At 39.2% G+C, this 21,596-nt stretch overlaps 1 protein-coding gene and 1 long non-coding RNA gene across 2 annotated transcripts in view; one reads left to right on the plus strand and one right to left on the minus strand.

Annotated features, from left to right (window-relative positions):
• The window catches only part of crip2 (cysteine-rich protein 2), a 28,562-nt gene extending 14,957 nt beyond the window's left edge, over positions 1-13,605 (minus strand). Inside the window, exon 1 of the mRNA XM_017694496.2 lies at positions 13,452-13,605. Coding sequence (XP_017549985.1) covers positions 13,452-13,494 — 43 coding nt within the window. The 5' untranslated portion in view covers positions 13,495-13,605. The remainder of the gene's footprint in view (positions 1-13,451) is intronic.
• Positions 4,457-11,230, plus strand: LOC108425655. Its single transcript, XR_001857723.2, has 3 exons — positions 4,457-4,582; positions 5,212-5,307; positions 10,881-11,230. It is a non-coding gene; the product is annotated as an uncharacterized LOC108425655 (long non-coding RNA).
• Positions 13,606-21,596: the final 7,991 nt, after the last annotated feature.

A 21,596-nucleotide genomic window follows, 5' to 3' on the forward strand; every position in this document is an offset into this window, starting at 1 on the left:
TTTCGCCAAGACTGGACACCCCTGGAGTCCTGCTTTCATTTGGAATTTTTCAGAGGCATTAGGTCTTTGCTTATATCACTGGCTATTAAAAGCAATGAGGTGAGTTTAAATGGTCCATTATATTTGTAATGGGTGATTTCAACTAAAGACAGGGAGCCTCCTCATTACATGCATTTCTCCTTTGCTAAAAGGATGTTTTGATGCATATGAAAAGGAAAAGCAGTGGCTGTGGTCCAGCTGCAGCTGGATAGTCTGGTGTCAACAATTCATACAGATTCCTTTGTATACCCCTCCCCCTGTTCCTCTGGCCTGTTTCCGTCCCTTCATGAGCGTCCCGAGCGGCCTCCCCAGACAGAACCCCCAACCCTAAGAATACTCATTCCAATTATAAATCTCCGCCATCTACACAATGCAGAATGGAGCCATGCTGGGGAAGCCAGAGGAAACATCTAGTCTTATCAGGCCTGGGCACAATTGCCAGAGAGAGCAGCCAGTTTCCTCCACCTCCCTCCTCTCTGGCCTTCCCGCCTGGGGAGGGAGTATTGTTTTCAGTCTGTCAGTCCAACTGCCCCCTCGTTCTCTCTCTAGGGATCTGGCTCAGGGCAGCAGGGATCAGGTTCGCTGCTAGCAGAAAGGTTTCTGTATCATCAAATGCACCATGAAACCTTGAAACAAAATGCTCCCTGTTACTTGCTGTACTCCAGCAAAGAGACAAATTACCTTTTAAAAACTTGAAATCATATCATATTAATGCAGAACTCATAGAGGCCTTCCCAATAAATAAATAAGTAAATGAATGAATGAATGAATGAATAAGAATGATTTTAGAACAAAGACTAAAAATTTAATAAGAATGTTTTTCAATGCTCTATATAAAAAGAGTAAATTCTCAAAAAACATTGTAGTGAAACCTTCTTTAATGGTCTTTTTATTTTCTTATGTATGCTATTAGGTTATTAGTCATGTAGCATATCAATAAAAGTACTTGGATTATTTCTTAGAAACATTCTTAATGTTAATGAACAAGAAATTGAAGTGGTTGGTATAGTGTAATATGTAACACCTCTGCCCTCCATGCTGCAGACTGGCTTTTATCCCCTGCCCATGCAAGCAAACTTATCCCTAAATTATCCCTAGAAGGGACCCTGGGCAAGACTCCAAATGAAGACATTTATGCTCTTTTTTTCTTACATCTGAATTAAAAAAAATATTTCTTTCATAAATCTGCCCCAATAGGTATTTACATTTTTTATTAAATATTTCCAGTTTCAAGAATGAAACGATTAATAATATACAGAAATGATATATTTCTAATCATTTCTTGTCAAGATAAGAGACATGAATTATTATAACAGAGGTTCATTCAATGCTATACAGCTTTCTCAGTCATTCTTGGAAATACCTAAAGCTCTGTTTATCGTTCTAGACACATCAAATATTTCTTAATGGTTTACAGGTTCCTACAGATTACCTGAAACCTGAAAGTACACTGGCATCATAATGGAATCATTTTAAACAACAAAATTGGTTTAACATGCTGAAAAACAGTGATTTCAAATGTTTGAATAGTAGCTGGTAATACAGCTAAATTTGATTATACTAAGGCACATTAATGAGTTCAAAGGCTGTTCTGCCCTTCCAGACAGCATAAATCATGGCTAATAAAGCAGAGGCTAATCAGTGCATCCAGACATTAAGAGTCAAAGGCCTATCCGGGCAGAGACTGAATGTGTTCCTGAGGGGAAGCAGCCAATGCCAGTCTCACCAGTCACAAAGCACGGAGTGACAAAGCACAGGCATGCAGACTTACAGTTAAAAGGGATGTTGTATATGATATTGTAAGAGGCGAGAGGTTGTTAGATATTTGTCTGGGTGTCTGCAGAATGCACAGTCATTACTGTCTCATCAGTCTGGTTAGTACCTGGACACTCTCCATTTTCTAAAAAAAAACACACATTCACTATGATCCAAGATGGTCTGGAGCCAAATATTTTACACTACTTTAGCATGTCACTGCGCAGTTATATATTTGTTTTTTAAATAATTTCAGTTAAACAGAATAGACATGGTGGTCACCATAATTCACAAACAAGCACTCAGGCTCAATGATACATTTGATGGAAGCTTGCTTCATACCTTTTGGTTCTTCCCCAAAATGTCTTCTTTCTGTGCTAACCTATTTCATTGGTTTTCTTAAGTGTCCAACAGAGAGATTTCTCCCGACCCAGTATTGCGCTATTACCACGTAGTCAACAGCCAGCATTAACGTTTGGCATGATTTTGGAGAAAATTATTACTCTCAGGGAGTGGAAGTCTGAATGTTCTCACTCATCTAAAATATGGCCTTCTGAAATGGATTCTTCTATACCAGAGGTCACTAATAGGCGGTCTGCGGTCCGAGTTCGGACCCAGACGGTGTCCTATGCGGACCTGGACCTATAACCGTTAAACTATAAAGAATTATTTAATTTCAATGGGGTTGTCCTATTTTAGTCGGCGTAGCTTTCAAGCATTTACAGTACCGGTTTAGTGGCCCAGGAAACTCACAGACCATTCGAATGAATTGAACATATCACACTTGACGCTACTCAGCTAGTCAGATCTGTGCATTCCGATGAGAACCGAGACTCGAGTGTGTGATGCACACAAGGAGAGGGATGAGTTGAGAGACAGCAGTTGTAAAAGAAAGTGAATCAGGGGGAACTTATTTCACATAACGTGCTCTAAAAAGAAAAAAACTGACAATAATTGTTGTTTAAATATAACTGAATTGTACTTTATTTGATTTGACATTCAGTTGTTGACTATATAAGATGTTTCTATCACTATGTCAGTAAACGGTATATGCCACTGAATCATGATGAAAGTTCGACATTGTGATGTTCTGGACCTTTGCTTGAAAAAGTTTTCTCTAACTGGACCTTATTGAATTTTAATTAAATACTCCTGCTCTATACACTTGGAGAGATTACGATATATTAATACAGGCTCAGTCAAGAAGTTAAAAAAAATATACACACTCTTTCATTGCACACCTTCAGATGAACCAGCTCTGACTCTCCTCTTGGTAACCTGACTTGAACTCCAAACTATCAAGAATGCAGTAATACCCGTTATCATATATTTGATATATTTTTAATTTGTTTTTGTTTTGGAATGGGTTGTTTTTTGTTTTGGCATGGGTTGTCATGTGTACAGTTTTAAAACATTGAATGGCTTTTTGGTTCTTCTTTATTGTGGGATAAATTCTCCAAATATTCACAAATAGAGCTAATATGGGGTCGGTGATATGGCAGAAATATTTTTACGATACATATGATATTTTGACACAGACTTAATGAACTCGTGGTACCACATTTAAAGGTGGTACATGCCAACAAAAAATCTTGCCACAATATTTCTATTCAACATCTTACATACTACACTGCATTAAGTACTTACAATTTTCATGACATGCTCAGAAAAGCATATTGTTTCATGATAATAAAACGTATCATGATAAAAATGTATCACTCAAGCAATGAAAAAGGTCAGGTTAAAGGGGTAAGGAGGGCAGTACTTTAATACAGTGGTTAACTCATTCTCAAAAACGACTTCATGACATGTACATAATGTTGTTCTTGCTACATATTGTATTTACAATATGTCTTACAACATATTAATAACTCACTGGTGTACCTGCATTCTTTGACCAAAATTCTTGGAACACCCTTAGAAACTCTGGAACATCTGATTTTGGACATAATACTATAATACAAAATAACTAATTTGTCTAAGAGTTCATTTGCAGCCTTCTGTGATGCGAGTATGGCAATGGCCAGTGTCATGATAATGATTAACAATATAATGATATTCAGCAGCCTGAGAGATCCAGATAGCCTGATAGAGAGCCACATAATGGTGTCCCCATCAGACTGAAAACAGAGGACTGTAGTAGTTCATTATGGAGTCATGTTTCACAGAATGAACGACACCATAATGGAGAAGTCTGTAAGACTATCCGTACGTGTGTATATATGTTGGGGGGGTTGGGGTTGGGGGGGTGTACACTGCCTCACACCATCAGGCTTTATCCAGCATACAAAGGTTAGAGTGCAATATGCACACCTGATTGCAGCTAAGCTTCTTAACGTCTTGTTTTGAGCTGCAGAGGTAAGCTCTTCAGTCATGCGCTCCTTGCTGTTGTTAGTAAATGTCAGCTACAGTGAAAGATAACTTATGCTTATGGGTGCACAATTACAGGCTTTGCCAGGATCAACATCACCTGATATTTGCTCCTGTTATGCTACTTTTATGGCACGAAAATCCCTCAATAGTACAGAGCAGTGAGCAATTCTGTCACTTAAAGCCTGCTTTTAAATAGTCGGTGTCGTCAGCATCAGTGAACCGGAATATAGACTGCTGACTGGCTGATAAGCATGACTATCAGTCATCAGTAATCAGGAGTCTGCTGAACAACAAGGGATAGATAGCATTAGCTATGCTGAACATCCTCACTACAACCCTCAATTTCCAACACCAAAACTTGAAAATTGAAAAATGAATACAATATATGGGATCTGGGAATCAAGAGCTGATGCAGGTATTCAATATTTTTCACGTACATCTCCTTTTATGTCAATACTTAAATGTTTATAAAATGTAGAAGGTGGCTTTGCTTGTTTTTTTTTTCATTTTGTTCAACTTCAAACTAATCATTGCCATACTTATTTTGTATCATGAAAATGTTTTGAAGAATCTTGACATTATACTACTAGCATATCGCCCATCCCTACGTATCTGTATCAAAGTCAATGTATTGATAATGGTATCGTAACTGATTCATAATTGTCAAAAAATTCATAGTTGGTCCTTCCCTAGTCATGCTTTATGATTTCTCCTTGTCCTTTTGTTCATGAGGATGTTCCTTGATAACACCTCACATCTAGAGTGCCCCATAAATAACAAAGATTAGCTGAAACGGTTTATACTGGAGAAAGGTCTGTGAGTGTAACAGCACCTAAAGGTACAGTGGGTTCCACAGCCTCAGCAGAACATATGCAGGCTTGGATGCACTGTACTGTCTGCTCTCATCACACTCAGACTTCACTTACTGCAAAACTGCCCTCCTACTTCAAGAACTATGAAAATCATATGAGAGCCAATACAATCAGCATTTAACTTCCATCTGTTGCATATCAAATAAATAAGTCTCTCTGTAAACATGTCTAGCCTGATATCGGATTATGCTCGGGATGTTCCAGAAGGGAGGAGCCTGTTTGGTTCTTGTAGAGTCTTCCACGCTGCAAGCAAGGAAAGAGAAGAGAGGTACAAACAGCAATCACACCCAATTATATTTGCTTAGATCAGTTGACACTGTGCAATATTTTCATGGCACTGGTAATTGCTTTGTCTTTGAGTGTTTGTCTGTGGCCAGTGAGAACTCACTCAGCACAAACAGGGCTAATTGTTTAAGCAGAGCAGCTGTAATTAGGTGGGTAGCAGGGAGGGGGAAAGATAACAGGGCATTGGTAATTTAAAGAGGGTCTTTAGGGGGGCCATTTGAATGGGGGTTCTTTTTCTGGTGGGCTAATTGCTGTTCTGTAATTATCAAGCGTAAGAGGTCAGCAACACAACAAACCTATGCCACAGAGACTGAGGGGGAAAGAAAAGGCAGGGAAGCAGGGTGGTGATTTCTTGCTTGCTGGCTATGCCTTCGGCAAACTGAGTTGTGTAATCACAGATAAATAAGCACCAGGCCTTCAACAACATTTGTACAGTTGAACTCCCAGCATGCATCACTAATCTCTATCTCCCATGTGTCGAGATACAGCAGCTGAACAGTATATGTAGGTGGTAAAAACGTTCATGTAGCTATTTCAGTGGCATGTTTAGTTGGACGTTCATTCCACTGCAAAAACCATAATATGGACCCATCTGCTCGGGTTGTATACTGTAAAACTCCCCACCCCCTTAACCACATCTCTCTGCCTGCTACTGTTCTGCATTCATGCCAGATGCATCCACAGTAACTTATTCAGTTAGCAGCCAATGATTACTACATGATCTGTTCGCTTCGTACTTGAGGGCTTGGGGCCAAAGGACAGGCTCTCCCATCACAAACACATGTTGCCCTGCTAAATGGCTGAGACTGAGGCTAGTCCAGATGAGTACAAAAAGTCCTCCCTTTTGATGCAGTTAGCAAGCTAGCTCACTCGCTTACCACACACAGTAAAACACAAACAAGAATAAACATAAGATAATTTTGCTCATGCTGGACACTGATCTGTAGCAAAAACCTATATAGAAGTGACATGGTTGATGGGAGTAGATATGTGGGCAGCTGCACATATTCACAGAGCTAACATAGCAAATAGCCAACTAGCTCACCATAAACAGTAAAAACACAGTTAAAAAGTAAAGTGAATAATAAAATCTCTTAACTGTCTGTGTATCATGCAGTTGCAGGTGTTTATTTAGAGCCAGTGAGGATGAAATGTTAAAAGGGTTGTGCTTAGACACACCTTTTTGACCAGTAACACTGCTGTTTTGGTTGTGTTGCACACAGAAAACTTATTCACCCTGTAAGTCTGCAATACTAAATCACAGCAGCTATTTCCATAGAAATGAATGTGATTTTGCTCGCTGACAAACGCAGGACTGGACTTTTAAAAGGCGAAACAATTAGTGGCACTGAAACCTATGGCAAATCAGTGAGTTTTAATGTAACAACTATTTTTATCCAATAAAACATAAATCAAATTTACATAATTTGACCCTTAATGCAAATATAGCAATCAGCCAAGAACGTGTCAGACGTTTCCTTCTTTAGCTTTGCATCAGAGCTACTAGGCTAATGTAGCCAACAAGTACTAATTAGCACTGTACACAGATTTAATTCAAAGTGAGTTATTAAGTCATCTCACATAGATTTGCTCATGTGGTTTGAGACATTATAGGTCAGACAGCACTGGACAAAAGTCTAAAAACAGTAGCAGTAGCTATTTTGAAGCCTGCATTTTGTCATAGTATTAGTTTAAACTTAATTTTACACCCAGGCAAAGCATAACCAACCTCTACCAAAGCCTAGATTAGAGGAAGCATGCCACGGCTTCTCTAAACAAATCTTAAATTGGGCACTTGAGTGCAAGCTTTGACTTCCAATTTGCACTGGCGTCTGAACTTCAGCATAGTAGTGCGGTAGCACTAGGTGTGGCAGGAGGCCTCTGGTGTGCAGATGTGCCTTCCTGGCTCAGCTCCTTGAGGCTGATGCAATGGCACTGCAGATGTGGCTCTAGAGAGCCACTGTCGCTTCATTCAGGGTGAGGTTTCCGTCAGGTCCAAATCAAGCAACCTTGTGAACTCATTTGGCATACATGATTTGTGGGTGTTCTCTGCCTGTCTCTGAGGAAAACATGTCCCACGCTGATTGCCAGAGGAAACCTAAGAGAGCTTCTCTCAGCTCTACTAAAGCCAATGCTAAACTCCAATAATCCAGACAAGTCCCAGTTTCCAAAACTTATATTTCAATTGTTGTCTCACTTTCAGAGTCAGATTTCTTTAGTACATTCATTTTACAGTGTGTAGCAGGGATAATCTTATTTAATTAATTTTTTTGCCCCCAGTCAGAGCCTGCCGATACAGAGCCCCCGATCTGATATTTGTATTTTTGTAAATGTAATACAACTGCATAACTAACTTCAAATACATTAAAGTAGATAAACAATATACAGTCCAATCCTAAGGTATGCAAGATACACTATATGGCCAAATGTATGTGGACACAACTCTTAATTATTGTGGTCAGGTGTTTCAGCCATACCCATTGCTAACAGGTCTATAAAATCAAATACATTGCCATGCAACTTCCATAAACAAACACAGTCAATAGAATGTTTTGCACTAAGGAGCTCAGTGACCTGAATTGTGACACGGTTATAGGATGCCACCTTTACCAACAGTTTTGGTCATTTTCAGTTTGTGAAATTTGTGCTAAATGTGATGAATCATGCTTCGCTATCTGGCAGTCTGAAATAAGAATCTGGGCTTGGTGGATGCCAGGAAAACATTAACTATTGGATCGCACAGTGCCAACAATAAAGTTTGGTGGAGGAGGGATAATGGTTGGGGGCTGTTTTTCAGTGTTTTGGACTAGGCCCCTTGGTTCCAATGAGAGGTAATGTTAAAGTACAGCACACAAAGCCATTTTTGAGAATTATATACATCCAACTTGGCAGTTTGAGGAAGGCCCTTTTCTGTTCCAGCATACTAGTGTATAAGTAGCATATGTGCAAATACTTTGCACTCAGACTTTATAAGTACCTAATTTAACTGTGTTTTGACCAAGAGTTGACAAGCTAAAAATGAAATACAAGTTGTGGGCAATTTAAGTGTATCTACAACTCTAGTGTAAATAGAATGGAAAGGTGTACAACATCCTGACAAAGGATTGGAACTGTGTTGTGCCTAATATGGCAGATACCGATACCACTTTTTAAATCAAATCAGGACATCCCAAGTGTATATCAGTGAAGGAATTTGTTACTAAAGATGTAAGTTGATTATGCAATAACATGCATTATACAGAGTGGAGTCTGATCAAGCAAGGCTTTCCACCAGAGAAGCTTCTGTGGCTCCGAGCCCAAAGAGCGCAAAAAAAAAATCTCAGTCTTTGCTAAAATAAAACTCCAAAAAAGCCAAGATCCTTTTAATGCAGCAGATTGACAAAAATGCTCCACAGAGAGCACATCAAGGGGGGTGAATTTTGCATTTTTGATGTCCCAAGGGAAGCTTCGTTTAGAGCAACATCTATCATAATACTCAGTCCCACATACACATCAGCCATTACACAATGGCATAGGCCTTCACCCTTGCTGCAAGGTTTGAGACGAGGCCATTATATTGTGGTGCGGGTCCATGCCTGCCAGGAGAAGGTTCCAGAGCAGATAGAGCAGCCCCCAAGGGGACATGCGGGCGTCCAGGTTATGCAATGCCACTGAACAGGAGGCGCAAGATCAAGAAATGAGCTTATATAACAGAGACAGCACATTCACACAGCTTGTGGGGTAGCCAGGCAGAAAAATACAGGCTACCCTACCAAGTGGGAAGGAAAAGCATTAAGGAGAAAAATAAAAGAGAGAAAGCGGATGGATGAAAGACTGGAGTTACAGCTGCACAATATGGACAAAACATCAGTCTTCCAATTATACCAATGCATATTGAAGAAGAAAAAAAAACGTAATGGTGATAATAGGAGACACAGAACTGAAATGAAAGTGAGTGAAAATGAAACAGGCGTCAGGAGGAACTGAACACTCTTCCTCTACCAAACTAGTTTCAAGTGTGGACAAGAAAACAGTGCAGGAGTGATGCGAATATGGACATCCTCTCTCATTACCATGCATGAAGTGATCTGAGAGCCTGACTCCCTTACAGTCAGGGAGGAATGCAGGCCCTGAGGGCATAAACAAAGAAGCAGGCGGACAGCAAGAACGACAGTGAGTGCAGCCAGCCTCATTCTGAAGTCACTAAACTCTTACGTCAGCTCTTGGTTAGTTCATTGTCATGCAAGACAGCACTGGATGCTGTTAGTGGAGAACAACATGATGGAGCACTTTGGCTCTTTTTTTCCCTCTCCTGTTCAACCTTTCTTTCTGTTCACCCTTCAATCCTCCCAACCCATCTCTCATACACCAAAACAGGCAGCTCAGTAGAAACCAACACATTCCCACACTATACAAGCACTGGGTATTATTTCTATCTGCTTCTCGGATTTCACATTAGCTCCAACAAAATAAAAATTATTATTATTAATTAAAAAATAATAACTTATCATCATTACTGTATTGCATGTCAAGTAGGATTGATCACCTGATATAGAAATTATAATTTGATAGACTACAATGATACAGTGGCATAAGGTGTACTTTCAAATCTCACATCATCAAAGTTTAAAGTGGAGAAATTTAACATAATAGCTTATAGCTTGTGACTCTGGAACACTACATTCAGCATTCAGACCTCAAGTCTGAGCTTACAAGGTTGCAAAGTTATGACAGTTTATTTGATGTTGACAGGTTTGCAGCGCATGGATGTATCATTTTAGGCACAAAGGATGAAGAAGAAAATATATAGCTCACCACTAGATTCACAGAAGCTAACAGCAGGACGTGACAACTGTGATTTATGAGAGATGATAGGCTATTGATTTTTGAAACCCAATGTACACTTTTATTATCACCATCTAAGCTACTCAGACTCCTGTGAATGACCCACATGAGATTTAGCTAAGAGAATCCTATCCCAAGCATTCAGTTAAGTCATAACTTATTTCTGTTATGAGCTAAAGGAAGCTCTGAAGATGGAAAATTAAGATGGAATATGGCTTTATGCACCATCCAATTGAAAAGTAGCAGTTTTCCGCCAACTTTCACAACAGCTATCCAGCTGCAAGAAAAGTTGCAGGATCACCTACCAATGAAGAGATAAACAGAGTGATAAAATGTTCACTCTAAGCCTTCAAAATGCTTCACTCCAGACAGCGGCTTAACACTTAGGTTTGAAACAGGATACACTTAGCCAAAGAGAAAAAAATGCCTATAACCTCATTTGGGAATGGCATTTGGGCCACTAGGTTTTACAGGCAGAGGATTTATGGTAAAACCAACCAACCTTTTTATAATACCAAAGTTCGTTTAAATTCCTAATATGCTAAATGTTAGTAAATATAATGTCATAACATAAAATAAGTTTAATCTGACTGTGTTTAAAAACACTAAAAAATTTCACATAAAACCGTCAGAAAACACAGCCTACATTCCTATGCTTGTTAATATTACAGAAGTAAGTCCTTACAGTATAAAGTAGTGTCTAATCTGAGTATTGCTTCTCTCTTTCTCCAGCACATATGAGTGAAAGTATGAGGCTGGATGAGAAATGCTCAGATGTTTCAGCATCATACATACTGGAGCTGAAACATCTAAGTGGGATGTCATTACAGCTCCAGGACAGGGAGGACCAGAACACACCCATGACTGACCACAGCTGCCGGGCGATGATGTTAGCACACTCCACTTCATTCATCCTGCCCAGCTGCCCTATGACGTACGCTGAGCCACTGGGTTCAGAGCCAGGCTCTGGAGAATCTACTGTCACCAAAGCCTTTACCTCTCAAAGACGTAATGTACATACATGTATTTTTCATGGTGTCACAATTACTAGGTTTAATATTACTGTATTATCACGGGATTGTTTAAATGTACACTACATTGTATTATATTAATATGTCTTTTTATTAAACCTCTTGTATTTACTGGATAACTACAATTTAAATAAATCTGAAATGATCATCAGCACTACTACTGTTTACTGTTCAGCAGCCTAAACGTGTTTTGCGGGGGGATTTAAGCAGTAGGCTGTGAACTTCAACTCTGGCTTCATGTACATTTATCTAATTTTCCTTGTTTGTTCATGCCCCTGGTCACACTGAGCACAATCAATCATCTTTCATTTAAAAAATATTGCTTTTTCATCATTCTCCGTGAAAATGTAATGACTTTTCTCGCCTACCACACATCTCCTGAGTTTTGATTGTCTCTTTTTAATAATATGCAATAATATAATGATTTACCTCCCACTCCCACCAATCATTGTGCAAAAAAATGCTCAGTTAACAAGAAACCCTCCCTGATACCGTCTTTCACTTCATACATTACAGTACAAGGAAGGAATGTGCGCTAAGGTTTTTGTGATTCACATTGACCATCATCTTTTTAAAGTCATACATGTAAATCTAAATTATTGCACTTTAAAATATTCAGTTGTAATTGGGTTTTATAAAGTGACATAGCATTACAAATGAAAAACGTCTCAACCCCAGTTGACTGCACTGTGGCTAAAGCTAAAAGAAGCTACTCAGAAACGAGATAATCACAGTACATCACACCAGTATCAAGACCCCCAATAGCTTTCGGTAGATTCAGTGATCCAAATACCAAGCAAGTGCTTTTAGTGTCCTTGGTGAAGTGCAATCTGATGGTGTCTACCCAGTGTAAAGTTTGCCCCACTGATGTTTTTTCCCCTATTTAGTGATTTGAGGGGCATTGCCAGTGTAAGCCCATAGGATGAACCGCTGCGAAAGCTGCATTTGCTGTTATATAACGTTGCTTCCACTGACCCCATTAAATTTAACCTCCTGCCAGCTTTGCAGACATCATGAGTTACTGTTCATTTGCTGAGCTCCACACCATGTAAAGAAGAATATGATATATGATAATCAGTCTCTGTTCACCACACAGGCATTTTACCACTGGCTCACCTTATAAATAAAAGAGAAGAGATAATACGGTCAGGGGAGCATCAGGGGGATAATAATAGTTCGTGCTCTTCTCGGCCCAGTGCAGTCAGTAATTGCAACATATCAAAGAATGGGAAGCACAATAGAGCACAACGTCAGTCAAGATTTAATTCTGGACACAAAAGAACAGAAATGAGCAGGACGAAAATAGGCAAGCTACTGTTTCCATTACAGTTTAAAATCTCTGAAGCCTGTCCAAACCAAGAATCCACTGACAGCTGTGAAAAATATGCACAGACTGCAAAAATAAAAGTAAAAGAGAAACAATAATATTAAATAGTTCCTCATCTGGCTGAGAGAGTGTTCATAAGCAGTCAATTAGAGCAAGACAGATGACCACAAAGAGGATCAGAGCAAAGCTGCTGTCTGTGTCAGCTCTGGGCAGTAATATTTTTACACTCAAAACTGACCATCACTGCAGGCATGTGAAAGCTGCACTCATGTACAGTTAGGGCGTTAAAATACATTGATTCTCTTATTCTTCAGGCTACAATATGAATCAAATCAGTATATGTACTATATTAGAGCATTTAGCAAATTAAGTTTTTTTTTTGTTTCCTCATTACTTTGGTCAAATATCAATGATGAAACTCTTTTTCGGTTGATCTTTTGAAAATAATGAGGGTTTTCATTTAAGCAGATCTTTTTAAAAAAATCTTAATTTGTTGAAGCTGTAATCTGAAATTGCAATATAAATTTCTTTGCTAGATCTAAATCTCATCAGCCGTAGCCTAACACTAAACACTGCGCTACAAATCAAAATTGTGGCGTTACAGACCCCGGGTAAACTATTTTAACTGAGACAGAAAATCTAGCTAAAGCTGTATATTTATCATTCCTAGTTCTGCTGTAACCTGAAGAGCTTTTATTTTGGAAATGAGGGCTATATCTGAATCCACATGCTACCGTGATGCTACTGTGCGCGCCTGAGTTTTGGAAATCAGTAAATACCGCTGTCTGTGGTGCGCAGGACAACTTTACTGCACTTTTTAATAACTTATACGGGGTTTTGTGTCATATTTCAATGCAGACATGCAATATAAAACCAGATGACACTGTGACAAGTTATTAGCCTATTCAGCTCATTTGGAGAACAAATTTGAATGAGCGAACTTACCGAAATACACGGTCTTCTCGCACTTAGGACACTTAGACGCCATGCTCGAGCTCTCTGTTTTTAATAATCAAGCGGAATCGCGCAGGTATAGATGGCTCTTAGCTTCAGCTTTCAGGGTCTCTCACTCCCGCGCTTGCATTTCACTGAGCCTGGGAGCATCCCACTCTGAATACGGCTCTATATTTGCATAGCCCCGCCCCCTCCCAGGTTATCCGCTGCTCTGGTTCGCCCGCTCGTAGATGGGCGGAGCCCAAAGGGGCATCCGTTCTGTGCCACCGGAGTCTCTCTCTTCCAGCTCGGCTTCCCCCCCTCTTTTTTCCACCCTTGAGCGCATCCAACAAAAGCCCCTTTCACTGCTTATGAATAGGATTCTTCAGCACATGCCAGACCGTTACTACTTGAAATGTCTACGAATGATATTGGCAGGTCCGTCAAGCTAGTCTTGTTTTTCTTAGGTTGCACTTGCAAGTGTGATGTTTTTATGACCAATTTGGCCACTTACAAAATTTTTCCAAGGTCAGAAATGGCCATACATATTTTATCCGAGTTCTTTTTTTAGATTTAGTCTGCTCCCACACTTTCTCACCACGCCCAGCTCCTCCTCCTCCTCCTCCTCCTCCTTACTGCCTTTATCATTCACCAAAGGAAATTATGTGTTTGTTTCCAGAGTGTGATGGTGTTAGCTACACGTTCACAGTCGCAGACACGTACACACACGCTCTCACACACCCTTGGATTCTGACAGTGAGCAGGTCCAAGCACTGAGAACAGTCATCCTGCAACCCAAAGCATAGGTTTCTCACACTATAGGCTTGTGTGAGACCACTTCATCTTATCTGTCTAATGATAAGTCACTCAGTGTTTTCAGAAGGTCCCCTGAAACTTAAATCTAAACACCCTCTTCTGCTGACTACATAAAGTCTGTGTGTCATGTTTGCAGCTTGCAGTGCTAGTCGTCTCCAAGTCAATAAGTTTTTGCTTTTAAGTGATTGCTGCTTTGTGTAGCTTTGCAGTACAGAGGACTGCTGCATAAGCACTGCAGAGCACAACTGTGAACCAGGCTGACCATAAACATCCATTTGGGATGTAGAAAAACTCATATTAGGGTGCAACTTAAAGGGGCTGTATATTACTTTTATTTGGATTTTATTCAAAATAATCTCACAACAGCCTGAAAGTATTTATACTGAATCTAAAACACTAGCAGTTTAATTTATAAAACAGCGCGGTTTAATTTCTGTGGCATGTTCATTGCATGCTTCACTGATGCCCCTCACCTTCTGTGTTCTTATCCTCAGGGTTAAGAGGCAAACAGGTGCCCTGTATTTACACCCTCTCCACCCAGGATTAAGGCCTTGAGTAAGGGAGCACTTGTGCCACGCAATACTATTCTCTGTGCATGCCCTTCCTAAACTGGCAGCAGCCCACTCAGCAACAGCAGGACCACATTATGTTTCATGTAGCATTTGGAACATCTGCATCCTTAAAGTATACGTGCATGTTTTCAAAAGGATACCAGAAATAGCAGTGGAATTCCAAGGGTGTGGTGGCTTGCATGTGTCCTTACACTTAGAAGAGAGAGCGAGACAGAAATGTCTGCTATTCTAGAACAGTAAAAACATTCAGAATACTTTCCATCTCAGATGAAGTCTTCAGCAGTGTTACTACTGCTCACTGTGGTAGTCACTTAAAAGGACTAAGAGCGGAAAGTCTTATCAGGTCTTTGGGAGAACGTCTCAGAGAAGAGTGGCAGGTGTCTGTGCAGGCTGATAAAACTGACAGAGAGCAGATTCACTGTGCCTAAATGTAGTTACCAATTTTTCCAAACTCTGTCATCCAGTCACTTAGGAATGAGCAGCAAAATGGGATTTTATTTGAAATAAGGACTCCTACCTTGATGGCTTTTTTTTTAAGTGATTTTTTGGCATTCAAATTTTCCCAATTTTTAAGCTTTGAGATGGCTGTTTCAGTGGTGTTTAGCTACATAATGTGCTTGTCCAATTCACAGATATACAGATAAAAGTATCAAAGTTTACATGCAAAATTGCCTGATATCTTAAAAACACTCTTAAAAAGAAGAGGGTTCCAAAAGGGTTCTTTGTGCAATGTCATAGAACAGCCATTTTGAGTTTCTTACAAATCTTGCGATGGATGAAGGACCTTTTTAAAGAACCACCACATAATGTAAAGGTTCTAGGAAGAACCCTTAAATTGGTATAGAACCTTTATATTGTGTGACGGATAAACCTCTTTTTTTCAAATATGGTTGTTTAGGGAACCATCACTTAACAACCTTCTAAAGAGTGTCTAAGAAACTAAGAGTTGTATAAAAGATGAATCCATTTGCAGTCGTTTACATGAATGCCAGCACAGTCTGAATTTACAACAGTAAACACCTCCTTCATCATGCACCTAAGCATATCCATGTCTGTGAGTTTCCCGCTGTTTAAAAATATCTGCACTCCCTCGTTCCCTTGTATTTACACTGACGTTAAAAAATTTGGAATCTCTTTTCAAAGGTTTGGAGTGTTTTCGAAGATACAAAACCAATTTGGTGATGGACATGTGTACACAATTATTCTAAGAAGTCCTGTGCAACATCACAGCTTTCAAATAATTTGTAAGACACTAGAAAGCTGTAAATAAAAAATGAATGAATGTAAGAGGTGTCCAGTATGATGAACTAAGCTGTGCAAGACTTTAAAATAACTGAGAAAGCTATAGAGCATTGAGAATGAATTTATAATACAAGTAATATCTAGAATTGTTCATGTTTCAAAAGGTGTGATCAAATCTCAAGGCAGATACATGTGGTACATTATTTATTTTATTCACTTGTTCAAAGAATTCATTATGAATTGAATAAAACACTTAAAAATTCTTTTAGTGAATCGTGTTTAAATTACTTTGTGAAATATATTATTGTATACAATATAACAGAAATTACTAATGAGGCAAATATCTAATAACTTCTGATTAAATGTTCAACATGAGGGACGTCTCTCTACAAAAAGTGTCTTTTGTCACATGGTTTTGTTTTGGTGCCATAAAGCCGTCCTCATGTAAGGCACTGCAGAAAATGCTGTAAACTCCATGTGAGTCAGAGGGGTGATATAAGCATTCACATATTAAAATCTATGAAGTACTCTGGCCAATATCGGTCTGGACTGCATTTTAATCAAATTAAGACCAGATCAGACCTTAATCAACAATATCAATCAATCTGTGGTGTTTAAATGATCATAGCTAGTTAGACCAGTGTTGCACTTCTGTCGAACCGTTCATGTGCATGTAAGCGTATTGAGATTACCTAAGTGGATGCAGCTTGAGGCATGATTTTGGTTTATGCGATGATACAGGCTAGCAGTTTGCATGAGATACTAGTAAGTGGGGAATGAGCTGCCATTACATTAGCCTTTTAGCTCTAGTGCAAAACCAAAGAAGCAAACCTCAGACACTAAATATGTTTTGAATGTTTGACTTGATTTGAGGTGATCTGTAATCTGTAAATTAAATTTTTCACCAGACTATTGCTTTGGAGTCCATCCATAGTTGTTGAAATCCATGCGTTGAGATATCGATAGATAATCTCTTCCCCTCCCCCACTCTGAGCACGCCGCTCTCAGCGTCCATCCATGACCCTCTCAGTGCATCTGGAGACATGGCTACGCTCTCAGCACACATCCTTCAGCCTCCTGTGGGACCTGCCCTCTCCTCCACAAACTCTCTCGCTCTCTGCCAATCAGCGCCTCTATATTTAGCCAGAATATTTACAAATCTGTCATGTCGTTGTCAGCCGTGTGTTTGTCTAAGTACAAGAGGAGAAGTTAATGCTTTTCCAAAGGCCACTCAAGAGGGTGGGGCTGATATGTCATGAGGAGAGAGAGTCATGAGTGGCCCATTGGTCCTGTTTCAAAACTATTCAGTCATACCAGGCTCAAACAGAATCAAATCTCAATATGTATGAGTTTCAGAGGCATATCTGAGGAAACTATATCTAAAGACAACAGAAATGTAGGCAATATATCTAATATTTCTCCTTATGAGACTGTTGTAGGAATATTCAGCCCGTTTCCAGACATTTTTAAACAAATAAGGTCTTATCTTTTGGGACTATTGGATTGATTAGTGCATGTGACTTAGTACCATGTGGATATTATGTCAAATCCATTCTGTCACTTGATGCCTAAAATCCATCTTTTCTATCATGTTACACCATTCTTGGTCAATGCATTTCATTTTAATGTGTAAGTGTAACTGAATATGGATTCCCAGTCGCTCACCATTTGTCCCCCTTGATTTTAAGGAATGCCCACAGTCTAACTGTGCCAAACAGTAAACATCAGCTCTCACAAGTGAATATAACGTCAAAAACAACTAACTTTTTCACTTTTTACTTTCCATCTCTGTTACCATATGAGGTTATATCCTGTAACATTTAACCTGAACCTGTCCAGAGTCTGACTCTATTTTAAAATGAAGATGACTCAGATTAAAAGTTGAGAGCTTTTCCTCTAATGCACAGCCAACAGAGGCCTTCATCTCTACAACACAGTACAAACAGCAAACGCAATGCAAGCAGGGTCAAATATGTGCGTCACTGCATCTGACCTTATCATCTCTGAAGGAACAGAGAGACTAAAATAGGCTTAGTTGACCTCTGGCTGCATCAACACACTGATATGGACACCAATGAGGATAAGAAATGGTCAGCGATCTTTGGATTAACAATAGATATTGTTTAATAGATGTTGTTTACTACTGATATCAACACTGGAAAAACAAATACATTGTGTATTTTGCCTGCAGGTTTATTTACTTTTCACAATAATTAATGAAAAATATAAAATTTTTAAAAATTTAAATGTAAAAAAAAATATTTTGTTTATGTGCACATGATGTACACATTTGAATCAAGTACAGTATCTCACAAAAGTGAGTACACTCCTCACATTTCAGCAAATATTTTATTATATCTTTCATGGGACAACACTATAGAAATGAAACTTGGATATAACTTAAAGTAGTCAGTGTACAGCTTTTATAGCAGTATAGATTTACTGTCCTCTGAAAATAGCTCAACACACAGCCATCGCCATGTCTAAATAGCTGGGAACTCAAGTGACTACACGTCACAGTGAACATGTCCAAATTGAGACCGATTGTATCATTGTCCCTCCCTGGTGTCATGTGACTCGTTAGAGTTAGAGTTACAAGGTTCCAGGTGTGAGTGGGGAGCAGGGATGTTAAATTTGGTGTTTTGAGTACCATTCTCTCATACTGGCCACTGAATATTCAACATGGCATCTCATGGCAAAGAACTCTGTGAGGATGTTTGTGGAGATTGTTGCTCTCCACAAAGATGGCCTAGGCTATAAGAAGATTGCTAACACCCTGAAACTGAGCTATAGCACAGTGGCCATGGTCATTCAGCAGTTTTCCAGGACACGTTCCACTCCGAAACAGGCCTCGTCAGGGTCAACCAAAGAAGTTGAGTCCACATGTTCAGCTTCATATCCAGAGGTTAGTGTCAAAAAATACACGAATGAGTCCTGCCAGCATTGCTGCAGAGCTTGAAGAAGTGGGAGATCAGCCTGTCAGTACTCAGACCAAATGTCCCACAATGCATGAACTCAGTCTGCATGGCCGTCATCCAGAAGGAAGCCTCTTCTGAATCTGATGCACAAGAAAGCCTGCAAAGAGTATGGATTACTAGAACCATGTCCTGTGGTCCAACAAGACCAAGATAAACTTGTTTGCCTCAGATGGTGTCTTGCATGTGTGGTGTTGCCATGGAGAGGAGTACCAAGATAACTGTCTCTTGCCCACGGTCAAGCATGGTGGTGGTAGCATCATGGTGTGGAGCTGCATGAGTGCTACTGGCACTGGGATCCAACTCCCTTCGGAAACTGTGCTGCATGGCAGTTTTCCAACTCAATAACAACCCCAAACACACCTCCAATATGACAACTACCATGCTGAAGGTAAAGGTGATGGACTGACCAAGTATGTCTCCAGACCTAATACCAATTGAGCACCTGTGGAGCATACTCAAGCGGAGGAGCGCAAGCTGTCTATTGGAAGACATTTCACTTGCAAAATTACAGCAAATGGTCACCTCAGTATCCCAGCGCTTACAGAGTGTTGTTAAAATAAGAGGTGATGAAACATAGACATAGAAATGCCCCCATCCCAACTTTTTTTTTTTTTAATGTGCTGCTGGCATCAAGTTCAAAATGGAAAAATGTTTTTAAAAAAACAGTAACATTTCTCAATTTCAACATGTGATATGTTGCCTTGTACTATTTTCAATTAAATATTGGATTTAAAAGGTTATCACATCATTGCATTCTGCTTTTATTTACATTTTACACAGCATCCCAACTTTTTTTGGAAACGTTGCAAATTGAATTACTTTTTTCAGTGGATGCCTAAACCTTTCAGGGAATATTTCAGATCTAACCAGTCACCCACTTCTCTCAGAATCTGGAAACAAAGCTGATATTCTGTGTGTAGTCTTCTCTCTGGTGTCTGACTTTTCACTCTTAATCCAACGTTTCTTTCAAAAGATCCATCATCTCTCTCACAGGTTTTGATTCTGACGACACCGGCGTAGTAGGTGTTTTTTTGCTGGCAGACTTCCAGAAATACCTTGATTTTCTCTGTGTATTGATTAAACCCTGGACAATTAATCATTTATAGACAGAATTCATTATATCAAATAAATATATTCATGAATAAGAGTTTCATTCCAACATGCAATATATCTGATTGTAACATGTTTGAAAATAATAACGGCTGATGTTAATGGGAAACTCATTTTATTTCTCTAATAAAGAGTAAATGATAGTAATCATAGTATAACACTGATATTCTTAAGTCCACACCCACGAACATAGATAATGAAAAAAAAAGAAACTTCTTTAAAGTGGTCTGGAAAGAGACTTGCAACAGAACCCCTTCAATTAAAAAGTTTTATCCAAACTATCCTGGATAAAATGACATATAAACACAAGCATGAGCACAAGCCATACACATGGTTGTATGGTCAAATGATGGTTTGTTGATTTTCTAAGTGAACAGTTTACACATCCTCTACAGAGAACACACGTCTGCACAATATAATGTGTAGTTACTGTTTACCTGCTGAATTTAACGTTAGTGAAAAAGCATGGTACATTTTATATTTATATATAATGCTTTATTTTTCTTCTATTTTTTTTATTGAAGCTGCCCTTTACACTGTGAACATTTCATGATGAAACAACCAATAGAAATGGTCCAAAATTACAATAAATAAACTTTTTACATTAACTTATACACCTTATGTCCAAAAGTTTGAGGACGCCCACTTGTCCGATGTTCCTTACAAAATCAAGAGTATTATTAAAGGAGTTTGACCCCCTTTTAATGCATTAAAAGCCAACTTTGCTGGGAAAGCTTTACACTGGACATTGGGATCGCTGTAAGGATATCAATGCTTTTCTATGGAGATTATACATGTGTATTTAATTCTGTGTGTATTTGAACTCCTGCATCAGCTGTGGGTACACCTAAATGTATCTGTACAAGAAAGGATGTCCACAAACTTTTGGACATATAGTGTATATAGAAAAAAAAGTGTATATATATATATATATATATATATATATATATATATATATATACACACACACACACACCTATCGTTATGTTCTTCAGTAGCCACGTTCACATGCAACCTAATAATCCGCTAATAATGAGGCCATTCGGAACGCAGTCTCTATCTGATTGAAGGAGGTGGGTAATCCTGTAAATAATCCGTTAAATAGAAGAATAATAGCCATGTAAACGCCTGAATCCGATTACACTCCAATCGGGAGGTCTAAGTCCGTTCGGCAGAGCTTATAAACGCCTCTGGCAAAAGTTTATAACGTTCAACATGGCGGAGCTGAAACCGGTCTGTAGAGGAGACGAAGTTTATGCTCTGAGCTTTAAAAGACGGCGGTGGGACCGGCGTCCGGCTTGTGTGTCTCAGAACACGACGTCTTCCGCTCGCCGCTTTCTTTATGAGTACATGTGAGGTACATTTTTCTGAGTCTGACATCAGTTTAAAGCATTTAAAGCGACTCGTCCGCGTCCCCTGGAAACTCATCTCACTCTGAC

Source organism: Pygocentrus nattereri, chromosome 10 (assembly GCF_015220715.1).
Source record: "Pygocentrus nattereri isolate fPygNat1 chromosome 10, fPygNat1.pri, whole genome shotgun sequence".
Classification (NCBI taxonomy): Eukaryota; Metazoa; Chordata; class Actinopteri; order Characiformes; family Serrasalmidae; genus Pygocentrus; species Pygocentrus nattereri.